The 16,976-nt window shown below is 40.3% G+C and overlaps 1 protein-coding gene and 1 long non-coding RNA gene across 2 annotated transcripts in view; one reads left to right on the forward strand and one right to left on the reverse strand.

The window, feature by feature from the left end:
• Nucleotides 1-16,976, forward strand: part of DTNBP1 (dystrobrevin binding protein 1) — a 46,148-nt gene that overhangs the window by 11,255 nt on the left and 17,917 nt on the right. The window contains exon 7 of the mRNA XM_079983317.1: nucleotides 1,156-1,178. Coding sequence (XP_079839443.1) covers nucleotides 1,156-1,178 — 23 coding nt within the window. The remainder of the gene's footprint in view (nucleotides 1-1,155; nucleotides 1,179-16,976) is intronic.
• LOC307219827 lies at nucleotides 9,151-10,850 on the reverse strand. The gene is made up of 2 exons (XR_013840588.1): nucleotides 10,486-10,850; nucleotides 9,151-10,073 (listed from the first exon to the last, which is right to left on the reverse strand). It is a non-coding gene; the product is annotated as an uncharacterized lncRNA (long non-coding RNA).

Raw genomic sequence — 16,976 nt, forward strand, 5'->3', positions numbered from 1 at the left:
AGTTTTCAGTGTTGCACTAAAAATAGGAATTCCAGCTTGTTGAAAGACACAGCCTTGTTTTTTTATATAATCTAATTGCCAGTAACTCCTTTGAGATTTCTCTTGAAAGAATGGGTGCTCCCCAGATTACTTCTGTCAAAGAATGTTGTATGTTATATATTGACTTGAAGCAGGCTGGAATTATTTACAGTTAATCAGAAAGGGTGCACTGGAAAAGGTTTACCTTATTATGTAGAAATGAGCACTGTTGATCTTGGTTTGAGAAGAATGATTTCTTTGGTAGATGTTTGTAGAAATCAGCACCCTTATAGACTATTGCTTCTCCATCTCTCTGAATGTAGCCATCCAGGTACATTTGGCTCCAAGATACTGTGTATTTTACCGTTCTTTATATTATAGAACTTCATCTTTCCCCCAAGCAATTTCTGTTACAGTTTTATCATGCATACAATTTTCTACAAGTAATAAATGCTGAAATGTAGAATTACACTAAATCCTTCAACTCTGAAGTTCATTTAGAGTAGTCTTTATACTTATTTTATTAATATGATTGGATATATGACTTCCGTTGTCTCCGAATTAATAATGCCAATAATTGAAAGCACTTTTTAGAACTTGATAAACATACTTAAACTATTTCAAATTACTAGCTTTTAAATTCTTGCACAGATTAATTGGTTATACTGTTCATTCAAAGCTGTTTTTGCAGTCAGTGGGAATAAAATATATCAACTGTTGATTGACTTGAGATGAATTTATTGTGTGTAATAATGCTGTTTTATACACCCTGATTATGAGAAGCAGTCTTACATACTTAACATACAGTCATACCTTGGGATGAATACGCTTCGGGTTAGGCATTTTCGGGTTGTGCTCTGTGGCGACCTGGAATTAACGGAGCGTTTTACTTCCGGGTTTTGCTGCGCAAAAATTATGTCATGTGCAGAAGCTCCAAAACGTGATGCGTGGACATGGGTTACGTTCGCTTCAGGATGTGAACGGGGCTCCGGAACAGATTCCGTTCGCATCCCGAGGTACCACTGTATTTATAAAAATCACACAACCTTATATTCTTTTCCTGTTGCTGACAAAAAGTTTTGTGCAGCTAAACTTGTGATCATGCATTTTGTTTTGTTTCCTTCCCCCCTTTTACAGGAAAGAACTTGAGATCTTCAAAGGTAATTCAAATCCTCCCCCTACCCCTTAGGACAACTTTTACAAAATCAAAAGTAACAAAATATATCTATTTCACTTTTGTTTCTGTATTGCACTGCTTAACTTCTGGCTGACCAGTTCTGCAGATCAGCTTTAGCTACCATAATGCAAACAAGCGTCTTACTCTGTCTTCCTGGCTATATATGTTTCTTGTTGAAGTAAATAAGTAATGCTCTGTTGTGCTGATATGCTGGTAGTAAAGTTAATAAACAGTGAGCCTGAAGTTTGAACTCCTTGACTGAGTGAAAAGGGGAGGCTGGAAAGGGATATAGGAGGTGTGTACAGACTTTTCATCCTCCCAACTGGCCTGAGGTGTTGAATGCTGTTAAGCATATGTTGCATGTGGGCATTATGCCTATGGTGGATGACTGCTAGTCCATAGTGTGGCAGTGTGTTTCCTGCTGTTGTGGGCACTTATGATGCACAACTTGTTGAGACAAAAATGTGTGAGGCACAAAATATTAACCTGCCATTTTAAAAATTGTTAGCAATTGCTAAATGTGTGATTTTGCTTAGCTAAGTGGGTGATTTTATTATTGCATAACACAGTCAATTAACTTCAACAGATAACAAGTGGCACGTTATATAAAATGCCACATTGTTTTAGCTTGGTATTGAAAATGTCTTGTTTGTCATGACAGCTTTAAACTCAGGCTCCGTTAGTAGATGACTAAAGAGTAGGTAAATATAATTCTGCACTATTATTAATATTTGCATTATAGAGTGAACAATATAAACTATGTTTAAAAAATAATCTTCTAGGTTTGAGTTTTGAAAGTCAGTGGCATATATCATAGCTGTCTTCTGTTGCATAGAATTTAGCGTGTTTATATATTCAACCTGCCCTCTGTCCATTGGGGGCTGACCTGACATGTATTATTCAGAACTGGATGGACAGGCTGGATGGAATTGATCCAGCTCAGCTCTTTCTACCTGGGTACCCAATTCAGCCTCAAAACAGATTGGAGGGTTAGTCAGGGTGTGTGTCACAGGAATCCACAGTGAGTCTATCTTTCTTGTGAGGAGACACATCCATTCTGCTAAGGGTTATGTGTGTCTGTACCTCACGTTGAACTATAGAGAGATAATAGGGATACTGTTGCAGCACCATCCATCCTGCTGCCTAGAATTCACTCCTGACCAAGGTAGTCTTGGAGTTAGTGCTGGAGGATCCCAGGACTGAGTATTGAAATTTATTTTGTTAGTTTGAGTCCAGTTCTTTAATTTGTTAAGCTCACATTGAATCCTGATTCTATTTCTGAGGCATTAGCTACCCCTCAGGAATCCAATATGGGTACGCCTTTCAGATATCCTCATATCTTAGGAACCTGTCTGTACCAATCTATCGGCGTTTATTTACCAAAGCCAGACTAAATGTATTTCTATCAAGTGCTAAATGGTAGACTGAGAAGCATTCCTTATCAGAATAGGCTTTATGTTCTCAGGACGTCGATTGTATGAAGCATATCTTACTGCATTGTGGGCAGTACAAGCAAGCAAGGGACCAACTGATTAAACCCCTACTAGCAAATCTCCCAGGAAAATTGGAAGCCTAACATATTAAATCTTTTGGATGACAGGTCTAATGATATTACACTGGCTGTGGCAAAGTTTCTTTCAGAAGTTATAAGAAACAATGATTATCATGCTTAAGACAAAACAAAATGACCGCCTCAGTTTCTCTTGTGTGGCTGGCTATCTTAACTGTATTTTGTTCTGAAATTACTCTATGGGTCTTTGGACTGCAATAAAGATTCTCTCAACAACCCCTCACAGCTTGGTGCCATCTGCAGATTTCCTCTATTCATTTGAGCCATTGATAAAGATGTTGTAACAACCACTGGGCACAGGTCAGAACCCTACAGCACCCCACTTGTCCCCTTTTTTCCCAGGATGACGGAGAATCATTGGTGAGCAGTCTTGTATTCAGTCAGTCTACCAGCTACAAATCCACCTAGCAGTAACATTGTCTAGCCCACATTTTACCAGCTCCTACAAAAGAATATCTTGGGGGACTTTGTTGAAAGCCTTACTTGAAATCAATATGCTTTACCTCCACAGCATTCTCCTAATCCATCAAGCAAGTAACTCCATCCAAACAAAAAAGAAATAAGATTAGTCTGGAATGACTATTTTTTGGTAAACCCATTATTGCTGTTAGTAATTACAGCATTCTTTTCTAAGTGCCCCTAGGCTGACTGTTTAATTATCTGTCCTAGGACCTGGTATGTTTTCCGTTTGATTTCAAGGTGTTAGTGATGGCATCAAAGTTCTAAAGAACTTCGGACCTTGATGCTTCCTGGAGTGTGCTCTCTTTATAACCGTCGGCCTAGAGAGGTCTATTGGGAATGAGGTCTTTTTTCTGCATCCCACCTCTGAAAGCTGGGCATTATGTGGAGTTGTGGGAGATGGCCTATTTGTTATGACACCCCAGTTGTGGAATTCCCCCGCCCGCTTGGAGGCCTGATTGGCACTGCGATTGGTTTCATTTTGGCACCAAGTTAAGACCTGGCTATTCACTCAAGTATTTGGGGGCCATTAGCTGCAGCTCAGTTTGAGCTGTTTGCATAAAATTTAATTGTCAGCAACAAAAATCATACTTCGGAAGTCGAACACCTTGTGACTCGAACGTTTTGGCTCCTGAACACCAGAAACCCGGAAGTGAGTGTTCTGGTTTGCGAACGTTCTTTGGAACCCGAACATCCAATGTGTGTTCCGCAGCTTCTGGTTGGCTGCAGGAGGTTCCTGCAGCCAATTGTAAGCTGCGCCTTGGTTTCCGTACGTTCTGGAAGTTGAACGAACTTCCGGAATGGATTCCATTCGGCTTCCGAGGTACGACTGCTCAGTGCCTTGCATGTCTTCTGGGATGTCCTGGTTGCTGTCTGAATGTACCAGTCCCTGACAAGAGGAGAATGGCGTCACTGGCATATGTTAAAACTCAATATAGAAATTGGAGGAACTGGTTGCTTTCGATATTCCAAGGATTAATTTATATTTAATTTATATTTACGACTGTATTGATTTTTGTCGTTTATGTTATTTTATGGATTATAACTTGCTCTTAGATCATTTGATATAGAAAGGGTTAGCAATTAAAGTTAATATTAATAAAGTTGTACAACTGTGTGTATTTGGGAAGCTCTGTTGTAAACTACAATGATGATGAATAGTAAATATATATTTCTGACTTCCCAGTTTCATATAATAGTTAATTTTATTTCTCCCGTGAAGCAATTATTGTAATTATTGAAAAACTAATTTTGACTGCCATAAAATGTCAGTGATTTCCAAATGTATGTATTCAAGTGGACACTTCCATTTCAGGTGTAAGGCATACTTGATTATTTCTTTGTTCTAAATTGCAACATGAGTTTCAGCTACAGATATTTTTAGTAGAATAGGCAATGCCAGCTGAAATCTGCCTCCCCCCCTTCAGATCTTTTGAAAAAAATTGTAAAAAAGTTTTCAATACTTTCTAACAGTTTCATGTGGAGATGAGAACTGGTCTTGAAACATGTCTTAAATAGTGATGTGATCCAGAATTGTCTATGAGGGAGTAGATGTATCTGAGAAGTCCTAACCATTTTCTATGAATACTTGGATATAATTAAAGGTTTTATTTGCAACATGGCTGCCACTCATCTCCCCCCCCCCCCCATAGAAAGTACAATACTGGCAAGGAAAGTACATGATGCTGTATTTGTTTGTGTTACTGATACTGCGCAGGGATAAACATCACTAGACTAGATTGAGGTTGTTAACCATGCTGCAAATATATTGGCTACATTTGCATGTCACTGTAAGCCATAAATCATTGGCTTACTGTACGTTAGTGAATTGTACATGCTTCTCTTTTTTCTACTCACACTGGAAGGGAAAAAATTATTATCCCTGACTTAGTGCTACATCTGAACCAAGGATCTTAGTTTGTTGTGCTCCTGACAAACCATGATCTGTAGCGCAGCTATGTTCTTGGCTTATTGATCCTGGTTGGAGCAAAATAAACCACAACCCCTGTGTTTTACTGATTAAAATTGCCACCTGCTGATTAATAAACTAAAATGTTAATTAAAACTCTCAGTAAAAGCTTGTGGTAAGAGGAAACACTTGATGATGATGATAATGGTGGTGATAATAATTTATTATTTCTACCCTGCCTATCGGGCTGGGTTTCCCCAGCCTCACTGGACGGATTTAAACAGAACATTAAAAACAGAATAAAACTTCAAACATTAAAAACTTCCCTAAACAGGGCTGCCTTCAGATGTCTTCTAAAAGTCGGATAGTTGTTTATTTCTCTGACGTCTGATGGGAGGGCGTTCCACGGGGCAGGTGCCACTACTGAGAAGGTCCTCTGCCTGGTTCCCTGTAACCTCACTTCTTGCAGAGAGGGAACCGCCAGAAGGCCCTCAGTGCTGGACCTCAGTGTCTGCGCTGAACGATGGGGGTGGAGACACTCCTTCAGGTATACTGGGTTGAGGCCGTTTAGTGCTTTAAAGGTTCGCATCAGCGCTTTGAATTGTGCTCTGAAACATACTGGGAGCCAATGTAGGTCTTTCAGGACCAGTGTTATATGGTCTTGGTGGCTATAAGATCCGATATAATTGCCTTGAGATATATATGAATTGATTAGTTCTGTTTTATATCCTCCATTTCTAGTGATATGAGCCTTCAACTGTACTTCTAGTGGGTTTTTTTCTAGGTTGGTGGTGGGAGGTAGGGATATCTTGGATAATTTTAATGACAATTTAAATGTTAACCTCTTTCTGAACTTTGCAAATTATATACTGTATGGCAGGGATTCAGCAAGTGAGACACATCAGTAGAAGCTTGAACAAGAACTTTGTGTCTTGCACAATGGAGCTTCCCCCTTGCCCTCTTTGCCCCTTTAAATTGTTTTGGGGTGGGGAGTTGGGAGAACTCCTAGAACGGTGGGGGGGGGGAGTGCTATTCCATATGGCAAGTAGAAATGCATGCCCTGACAGAACAATTGGCATAGCATGATGTTGAATTATTCCGTATGTCTTTACTGAGATACGCAGTGTATTCCTTACTGTTGCCTGTTGAGCAGATAATGACGAGCGAGGGTATGCAGGTGATGTTTCTGTTAATGAAACTAGCTTCAAATTGCAGCCTTAAAATAGTTCAAAAAGAGGGAACATAATGCTCCTGTGTAAACGTATGATGCTCCCACAATTACAATGTTGCATGTATAATACTGGGTAGCTCAGAATGTACAACTGGATAAGGTACAAAAAGAGCAGTTAAAATCTGGGAGAGAACACTTTGCACCCCCCTTTTTTCTCCCACTGTGCACAAACAGGTTTAACTGTATGCTTGCATTTAAATCAAGTTTTTTGTTTTTTGCTTGAGAAAGCATTTCTAAATTGTGAAAACTCACATTGTTGAGATTATCAGGCACAGGAATGTTAATGAGTATTTGGCTTAACAGAGCAAATCATAATAAGCTGTGATTGAATAATTTGTGTGATGTGTGTATCGCACATTAGCACAGTGTTTTCAAGTTCAGACTCTCTCTCTCTGTATATATGCACGTGTGTGCGCACACCACACACATGCAAAAGGGGGGGAATGCATTTCTAGCAAGACTAGTACATAATCTGTTCTGAAGGGTTATTAAACACAATCATAATTGGTAATTTTGGGAGGGGAGAGCCAAATAAACTGTTCCTATTTAGACTGAAATCTGTTCATCAGTGGCTTAATTGAATAATGTATTGCATTTTGTTAGACAATCAAGTATTAGCTGTTAGTGTATTCCTTATGACCACTTACCACCCCTTTTTCAAACGGCATGTGGTAGCTCCCAGATATAGGCATGCATTCTGGAATACCACATCTCCTGACAGCTTATGTTCAGTTTATGGAGCAACAGTGGAAGAATTTGTCCTTGTTTGTTTCAGTTTTATGTGAATGACCAATTGATGTGGTCTGTCCTGTGTAGTTCTCGAGTGGGGGAATGGATGTGTAGTATCATTCTTTTACGACGGGAAAGATGTACATCACTAGAGCTGCTTAGTAATTGGAGGTTTCACTTGATCAGCACTGTGCTTCTGTTTACTTGCCTGTTTCTCTCTGCCATGTCTTCTCCAGGAACCACTGAGCATAATCGTAAGAATTCTTGTAGGTGAAAGTTTATTAATGATTTTCATCTTTAAAGCTCTTATTGTATTAAAATGCCAGTTAAAGTAATTTGTAAGCTATTTTTTGAGCTTTTGTTTTGCTTGACTTGTACTGTGTATTCTGATAGTGGAATAGCTAGAGATCTTATTTATGTAGCTGAGAAGAGTAAATGAAAAAAAATATCCCTGCATATTTATAGCAGGCATTGTTATTCCTTTGCCTTGATTATAAAATGAAATTTTGCAGGCATGAATCTAAGCTGATGATGATCTAGGTCTGTAATTATGTAAGAGTTCATAGAAATGTACATTGCCAGGCATTGGATAAAATTTGCCTAGTACACACTTCTTTCTTTAAAAAAGAAATCATTAAAATTAAATATGATATTAGAGAACAGTAGTCAGGAATCCATTTCTGTTGAATCATTTCTGTAATGTTGACTGCTGGCATCCTTTAGTACAAGCATGCTTTAACATGAAGCAGGTTGTTTTATATTTGGTAGATTGGAGAAAAAGAGTGGTATAAGAGTGGTATACCAATCCAGAACTTTTTTTTCTGCTAGTAATGTTTAAATGAGAGGTTGGTTTCTGATGTGTTCCTTTTTGCTTTTAAAGCAGTCATTGCAAAGCCATGTTTTTAAAAGAGCATTTCCTCACATATGTGAAGAAACAATCAAAATCACTTTTTTTAAAGTTTTGACTAAAATTTCATATGAAAGATGCAGTTTTGATTTTTTAATGTTTCAAATACATAGTCTATGCATGATTAAACTATATGCTTGCTATAAGATATATGCTTGGTATAAATCCTAGTGCAGAATATGTTTTCATGCAGTTGGGCAATGTTTCCAGATTAGTGTTATCAAATAAATGTTATTACTTTACTCTATTTCCACTATTAAAAATAAATAAATGATGTACTAATTCAAAAATGGCAGAAATTATTATCCAAAGTGAGAATTCCATTTTACAGTTCTTGCTTTTTTAAAAAAGGCATAAACTCACATTTCTGCAAGTTGGCACTCAGAATTTTGTGTGTTATTCTTTATAGTCTTCACTCTTCTTGTGGTGTCTTTTCGTTGCTTTGTTTTGTCCTGTGTTACATGTTAGCATGTGTTTGTGTTTGTGTGTGTGTGTGTGTTTTAGTTAAGCCAACATTGAAGCCTCTCTGAAGTCTAAAAGAGCCTTTTCCATTACTGAGTTCCCAGATGTTGTTAGATTACTGCCCCCATCACACTACCATGGGGAAACTGTTCCAGTGACAATGCCCACATGCTTCCCCTGTCTGGAGTTTGTTTTGGAGGCCCAAGGTAGAGCTTCACATAGTCATTCTGTTGTGAGCTGGCCTCCCCTGCACCTGTACAGACATTGACAATTAATGCATGAGAGGAGCACAACCCCAATTGCATCTCCATCAGCTCCAGGCACAGCATGCAATGACCCTGCCAGTCTGTAGGCATATCTACAGGCCAGGGGTTCAAATCCCTTTGTGTCGTACACCTACTATTGTATGAGCACAACATACAGTCTCAATGGAAGAAGGAAAGCTTGCACAGTATGTTACCCTCATAGCTATATGGGCAGAGAGTACATGCAGCCCTACTGGGATAAAGGTTCAATATCATCTGGTGACACAAAGACTCTTGCCCCACAGCCCAGGGGTCAGCACATGCAGCAAAAGGCATTGACAGCATCAACCTCCAGAGGCTCACTGTATACAATATTGGACTGGGAAGCAGGACGTGGCAGTTTCAGGTCCACCAGAAAAAAGGGCAAATGTAGGCCCCCCCCCTTTGTATGCCTGGTTAAAGTCATGTCAGGCAAAAGAGAATGTGATTTCAGGACTTGAAGTCATGCTGCAAACACCATGGAGCAGTGCCTGAAACCATATACTATAACAGCTGACAACAATCAAGCACATAATGAGCCATTTGTTTTCTCTTCTGCCAACCTCAACACCTGCATAGATGCCAGGAATGCAGAAGGAATCCTAGCTGGGTGAAACAGCTCACATTTTACATGCAAGGGACCCAAGTTTCAATCTGAGTATTACTCCATACCAGGCACACCTGAGCTAATCAGAAGAGTGCTGCATGGTACCAATAACTCAGCCTGTGTATGGGCCAACAGTCCTTTTCATTTGCCTCACTCCTGGCAACCTATGTGATCAATCCATTACATACCCTGCTATTTTGCCTGATAGGTTGGTTCTACTGGATAGCACTGTGCAGAGCTCACTGCCTGCTTTTATTTTCATTCCCTGCTGTACATCCTAAGAGGCATTCTAACCTCATGGTAAAGGATCCTTGACTGAACAGGTGTGAAGGGCCACTCCTAAACCCTTCAAGCTCTCAGCCTCTGTGATTTCCATCCTGAGGCCAGCTGAAGCCAGATCATGCTAGAGTGTGGGAAAGCAATCCTTATCTATCAATCTCTGGGAATAAGGAAACAACACATGTGGCAGTTATAACCCTGATTGATCAGCATCTGGGGTGGGGTAGAACTCCGTAAATCTTGCAAGGAAAAGGCAAACATTTGGGATTGGCAAGATGCCACTCCAGCAGGGTGCTTGTCCTGTTCTTTGCACCAGCCATACCTGCTTCATGTTAGGAGTATCTTCACTTGTTGCAAAACTGTCTGCCATGGAGCTTACAGTGGTAGCCTGAGGAGACCAAGTGTAATGAGTAGTAGGCAGCAGCTGGATTATAGCTGAATCTGGATGCAGAATAGGTAGAAAGGCAGAAAGAGACAAGGGAGAGTGGTACCACCCAAGTGCTCATGTGTTCCTCCTGCAGTGACTGTGAGTACACACCCCTTTTTCATCCTTGGGGGTTGCAGTGGAAGTCTGAGTGTGCTCTTGCAATGCATTAGGGATAATGGGGTTCAATAGCAGTAGTTGAATTTGAGTGCTTGGCCTTTGCTAATAGCTTACCTGCAGTGTTGGGATGAGTGCTTCACCTTAATGTGGAAAGTATTACTTTCTGCTGAAAGTATATTTTACTGTTAACAACAATGCGGTTCAGGGAAGACACAGTGTTCATGTATGGCTGATGTAGGGATGGGAGACAAGGGAAGCATTTGGAACAATTCTGCATTGTGTCATGGTTGCCCCTGATCTCTTGCTTACCTGTATGGGGTGCTCCATCCTGGCACCCTCATTGTTGGAGTGAGGTTTGCTGTTGGATATTTGTATCTGGATTCTAAAGATAATATACCTGGCGTGGGACCAGAGGAATGTAGCAGTATGTAGCATGCCCTGTTACCTTGAGTTGTGGTCTCCCTGCGTGTGGTGAATATATTGGTGATGATATGCTGTGGTTTGGCACTGAGTTACACCATATGTTATGAGACGCAGGTGGGCTTATGGATCGTGAGGTCAGCAGTTTGAATCTGTGTGATAGGGTGAGCTCTTGTTGCTTTTTCCTAGCTCCTGCCAACCTAGCATACCCGCGTGAGTAGATGATAATAATTTAATAATAATAATTTATTATTTGTACCCCGCCCATCTGGCTGGGTTTCCCCAGCCACTTTGGGCGGCTTCCAACAAAGATTAAAAATACAGTAAAATGTCACACGTGGGACGCAGGTGGCGCTGTGGGTTAAAGCCTCAGCGCCTAGGGCTTGCCGATCGAAAGGTCGGCGGTTCGAATCCCTGCGGCGGGGTGCGCTCCCGCTGCTCGGTCCCAGCGCCTGCCAACCTAGCAGTTCGAAAGCACCTCCGGGTGCAAGTAGATAAATAGGGACCGCTTACCAGCGGGAAGGTAAACGGCGTTTCCGTGTGCGGCTCTGGCTCTGGCCAGAGCAGCGATGTCACGCTGGCCACGTGACCCGGAAGTGTCTCCGGACAGCGCTGGCCCCTGGCCTCTTAAGTGAGATGGGCGCACAACCCCAGAGTCTGTCAAGACTGGCCCGTACGGGCAGGGGTACCTTTACCTTTACCTTTAAAATGTCACACATTAAAAACTTCCCTGAACAGGGAACTTCCCTGATAAATAGGTACTGCTACAGCAGGAAAGTAAATGATGCTTCTGTGTGCTCTGTCTTCTGTCGCAGTGTCCTGTGCGCCAGAAGTGGTTTAGTCAAGCTGGCCACATGACCCAGAAAGCTGTCTGCAGACAAATGGTGGCTCCCTTGGCTTGAAAGCAGAAATGAGCACCACATGCAATAGTCGATTTTGACTGGACTTAACCATCCAGGGTCCTTTACCGTTATACCATATGTTACACTCTGTTGTGGGACATGGGTAGGGTGGTTTTCAGTAGAGAGGCAGCAATTTTTAACAACACCCCCCCATTGAAGTCAATGAGAGAAATTTCTTGGCACTTGGTCTGGGGCTGATATGAAGTTCCACTGTTGGAACGTATATAGGATACAGCATGTGTTCTGCTTTAGATATTATACTGGTGGAAGATGCCGGATAAATGGGTGAATCTGTCATGGCAGTATCATACCTGGTATTCTACCAATATAGCAAGTCTTCTGCTGAATCTTATAGATCCTTAACTGGCAAATTTTCAGAATAAGATTGTGCCATGATGTACGGCTAAATAATGAAACAAAATACATTTGTTGTTGTCAATTGCTCCATTGGGAAAGCACCTAAGTGGTGATGGTGGTGAATAAAGCAATGATAATCTGAAAGAGATTGGCAGCACAGATATAACAGTGAAGGTTTCGTTCCAGCACATATTTGTACTGAAAATCAGTACATTTAGATGTTCTTATGAAAAGCTGACTATTACTTGAGCAAGCCAGACAATATTCTAGCACTCGAGTTGTTTATGCTAATCTTCATGAGTGATCTACATCCATACTCTCATGCAACAATATAGATGATAGTGTGGGTTTAAACAATAGATTGAGCAGTCAAGTTTGAGTGTTCAGAGTGCTTGGTAAGAATAATATAAATGAACTTATGTGGCTTTTACAACTAGCTTTGAATTCTTAGTTTGGTTTTGAAGTGCTTGGTGGATATCTGACTGAAGGTAGGAAGAAACTAAGAGTGAACACATTTGGGGAGGATTCAGGGGGGCTTATTTGCTGGCTTCTGCTAAGGCAACAACTTGGTTGAATCTGGCCCAGAAAGCAGCCTCAGTAGGTCAAAATCCAAATTAGACCCTAGTAACATGGAAGGGCCATGTTGATATCAATAAGCAAGATACAAAAGATGTTACTTTAAAATGAAAGTTGATACAGAGAGTCAAACTCTCTTAGACCTCTGCCCGCAAATGGTTTATAGAACAGCTTGTTTCCATATGCTTAGAGCTGGATGATTAGAGAATAGATGGTCATACATCAGAGAGATAAATAAAGCTGAGTATTCTGAGTGCTTGGGATGTGTTCGCATTAGAACTTTGATTTTAGTCTAGACTTGGAAATGCTTATGTAGAATCCATTATAAATGGAGGCTGAAAGCTTAATATAAAACTTGCTGGAAGATTTAGCATAAGGGATTGTTTCCTACAGTGCATCTGAAATAGTGAACAGATGCAAATAGCTTTGAAGTAGAAGTGAGTGATTCGTAACCTGATACAGAAATTATTATTATTATTATTATTATTATTATTATTTATACCCTGCCCATCTCGCTGGGTTTCTCCAGCAACTCTGGGCAGCTCCCAACAGAATATGTAAAAAAGCAACAAAACACCAAACGTGAAAAACTTCCCTAAACAGGGCTGCAAGGAAGTATTGTATGGATCCTGAATAAAAGTAAAACATGAGTCAGACTAGAGTTGGTGTATGTAAACATATTGTCAAGAGTTAGTCTGACCTAGACACTGGAGGCATTTTGTCCAAGGAATTTTGTCCTCATGGAATGCCTTGAAGAATCTGTTAAGCAGTCTAACTCATCAGTCTAATTCCCTACACCACACCATGGATTGAGCTTCTCCCTCTTCCCTGTAGCCCCCAGGAGCTAAGACAGAGGCAGACCTGGTGTGAGACAGATAATGGATGAGAAATGCTTGCCTGGCTTTAAGGAAAGCAGGGGTCTACTGAGCAGGAGGAGCCTACTCAATAGGAGGCTTCCCCAAGTGCATCTAGTAAGTAGGAAGGGGGTGAGTTGGCTGTTCAACAGCTCACAATAGAGGTCTCTGGACAGCTTTCCTTCCGGTTCAGTCTATCTCACTCCTGTTTACCTTGTCTTGACCCCTGATTGACTATAGATCTGATCATTCCTGGAACTCTCTCAGCTCTGGGATTGCCATTTTAATAGGCCACTGTGCCATAATGTTTTGAACACGCATGTGCTCATGTGTAATCTTCCTACCAGTAGAAGACAAGCACAGTAGGGAGTATGTTGGACTAAATGTTTTTCCCTGGTGGTGTTGGGTGTTGGGTTTTTGGCTTTAGATGGGTTGCCACATTACTTTATTAGCAGGGATGGGGAATCTTTTTGGCTCAGCAGGTCAGTTTCTTAACTGTCCCCACCCCTGCAGACAAGCCTTTTGGACAACTCACTTGTGAGTCATCTGACATCATTATGATTTTAGATGATTGATAGGTGCATTGCCTTGCCTACCTTTCAAAGTCCCTTTTTCAGTGTTTCCAAAGTGCCTGACAGCCAGCTTGGTTGCTGGATGCTCATTTTTGTATTTGAAATAAGACGAAAGCCCTAGTTTCCCTGTCTGGGAGTAGTACCTTGCCCAGCCCTACACTTGAGATCTCTGTGGTCTTTCCCCCTACCAGCCTCAACCTAAGGTTGAAAGAGATGCACTGACAAGTTAAGTTTCAAATGAATACATTCCATATAAGAGTAATGCATTAAATGCAAAATAAATAATTATGAAGACTGCTCAGACTAAGTTTGGGTCTGCTTTTATCTTCTGGACTCAAATAGAAAATACCTTGCTCTCTGCAACTAGAACATTGCTCAAGCCTACTTATTATTTTACAAGAGAAGTTACATAAAATACGGTAATGTAATTTTATCAAGTTAACTGGGTGATTGGGATGTATCCAGTGGTGGTCTTCCTTAGAGCAGACCTATTCAACGTTGCAATTTTCAGTTTTTCCATCTGTTGCAAGCATTGCAGCTTGCCAGATAGAATGATCTCACCTCTCCTCTCCCTGCACACTGTTCTGGGGATTCTTCCGACCTGCTCAGGCAGCTTTGGGAGGAGGAGGGTGAGAATAGGGGGAAACCCACTGTGCAAGTTGAAATCCTTGTGTAGGACTTCTAACAGGACTGTTTAGGTGAATCCCACCCATTGAAATTAATGAATGTGACTAACTTGGGTTTATTAATTTTGGTAGTTTTACACTGAGTCAAACTTAGTTTGATACAAGCCATTCACGCTATCTTACTGCTTTTCAGAAAGACTGAAGGTGCTAGTTCTGTAAAAAAGAAAAACACTCAACTATCTGAAAATTTAAGAACTGTTAGCATTTAGCTAAGAAGAACAAAAACTTCCAGGTCAATGCTTCCCAAACAAGGGAACTTACAATGTTTGAAATTGCTGTCTCTTTTTTCGGACATGAAATGGTCCTTCAAAAGGAAATACTTGCTTAAAGTAAGGGCTATTTGTTTCGGAACTCTTAAGGCAGAGTCTATTTGATATAATGTAAATCCTACAGTACCTTGTGACTTCCTTTTGATTTGAAATGTGGCATGACAGTTGAAGTATCAAATATAGTCCTGTCAAAGCTAGTTTCTGTATCAAGATGATTCCCTTCAGAGAGTTTTCATATAGCCTTAAGGGTGAGCTATTGAAGGCAGAATCAAATAGCTTAACTAATGCATTGACAAAACTAACCTGTAAATATTTGACTAGACTGCAAAGATGAAACAAGGGTAGGTATTGCTTACAAGTTCATTGTGCAGCAGATATTCTCAGCTTTCAGAATTTCCACACCCACTTATCTCCCAACTTGGTTTTTGAGAGGTCTCATGGCTCCAGAGGGGAAACTGATAGCACCACCATCATAACCATCAACTGCCAGTTCCTTTCACAACAAAGTACACTCATTAGCAGACACTTAATATGTCCTGACCTCATTCCTCCTATCTGCCCCCCCCCCCAGCATGGCTTTACCGCAGTTCCCACAGTTCCTAGTGTGTTTTCTCCTCCCACTCACAATAGTTTCAGAACTACCATGGTTTCCTCAGTGGTTTTCAAGTTTATCATTGTTAACAAAGATGTCTCCCTTCATGGTAATTTCGGTAATTACTTTTTTCTTAATGGTCTGCTTCCAGATGTTGAAACCTGGTCTGTGCCTTCTAGAAACACATTACTGTAACTCCAGACAGGTGTGATATATGCAGAGCCATTCTTGAAGTTAAACAGACTACCTTGCTCAGAGCGGTAATCTTTGACTAGTGAAATCCAGCATAATAAGGACATATTTTATTCACTAGTTCAACTTCATTTCAGTAACTGATCTAAGTAGTCAGTTCAGTTGCCTTCTCTTCTTCACCATGCATAAGCACATAGATAGAGGGGTGATAGCCTTCTGTGTAATTTTATTAAATTTTGGCTGTGTTCTATATGGTTTGCCACCTGGCTTGAAGCCGCCTTGTTAGGGTAACAAAGTATCTAACAAAAATGCAAGACAGAGGATTGAGAATTCTAGCCTATTAGCTTTAGAAGAAGTATAACTATTGTAAGTTGTGAATACTGCTCAATTTTGTATAGTAAGGCAACTGTGTGCTTCGGAATCATTTGAGATACACACTGCCAAAGTTGTCATAATTCCTTTTGTGTAATGCTTGATAAAATTGAAGTTAATATTAATTTCCATTTGGACATCCAGTTTTGTCAATAATAATAATAATAATAATAATAATAATAATAAATATTTAATTTATTACTTATACCCCACCCATTTGGTCAGGCGTTCCCAGCCACTCTGGGCGGCTTCCAAAAGGATATTAAAAACAATAAAAGGTCAAACATTAAAAACTTCCCTAAACAGGGCTGCCTTCAGATGTCTTCTAAAAGTCAGATAGTTGCTTATTTCCTTGACATCTGATGGGATTTCCATGAGTGGAACAGACTTCACTTAGGGAATGGGACTTCCCCTTCCTCACCTTTGCACTTTGCACCTTTGTGTACTCCCACAATCTGCTGTAGAAGGCTGGTGGTCCTTGTTGCTTGAGCAAAAGTATGCTCTTTTGACAATTTTCATGTGACTTTGAAAATCTCCAATTACTATTAATGTATTGATATATTTTTAGTTCATTACATTGAACAGTTTTGTTGTGCATCCTCTTTGTTTTTATGTTATCAGTTAAGAATATAACACATATATGAAAATCTCAACATTCATAGTACTTTATCTTTAAAAAGCTCTGTAGGTCAATGACAATAATCAAATCTCTAGCAGAAATCCAAAGCTACCCTTTTAAATCCATCTAGTATCAAATTAGTTCTCCTGAGTCCCGACTCCCATGAAAAGGCTTGGAGACCAGACGTAGCTTACGGTGTGCTCTGTAGGTCGCCTCATTTGGGCTGTGATGGAAGAAATGAGTTCTACTCTTGAGAATAATTGCTAGAATTGTTTATCTGGGGAAATTAATTATAAATACAAATGTAGCTGTGTACATCATATTATTATGTTATTCTAAAGAACTGAAATGCTAGTTTTACAATAAGTGAATTGGATACAGATAACCAG

This window comes from Podarcis cretensis (genome assembly GCF_951804945.1).
Source record: "Podarcis cretensis genome assembly, chromosome: 7".
NCBI classification, from domain to species: Eukaryota; Metazoa; Chordata; class Lepidosauria; order Squamata; family Lacertidae; genus Podarcis; species Podarcis cretensis.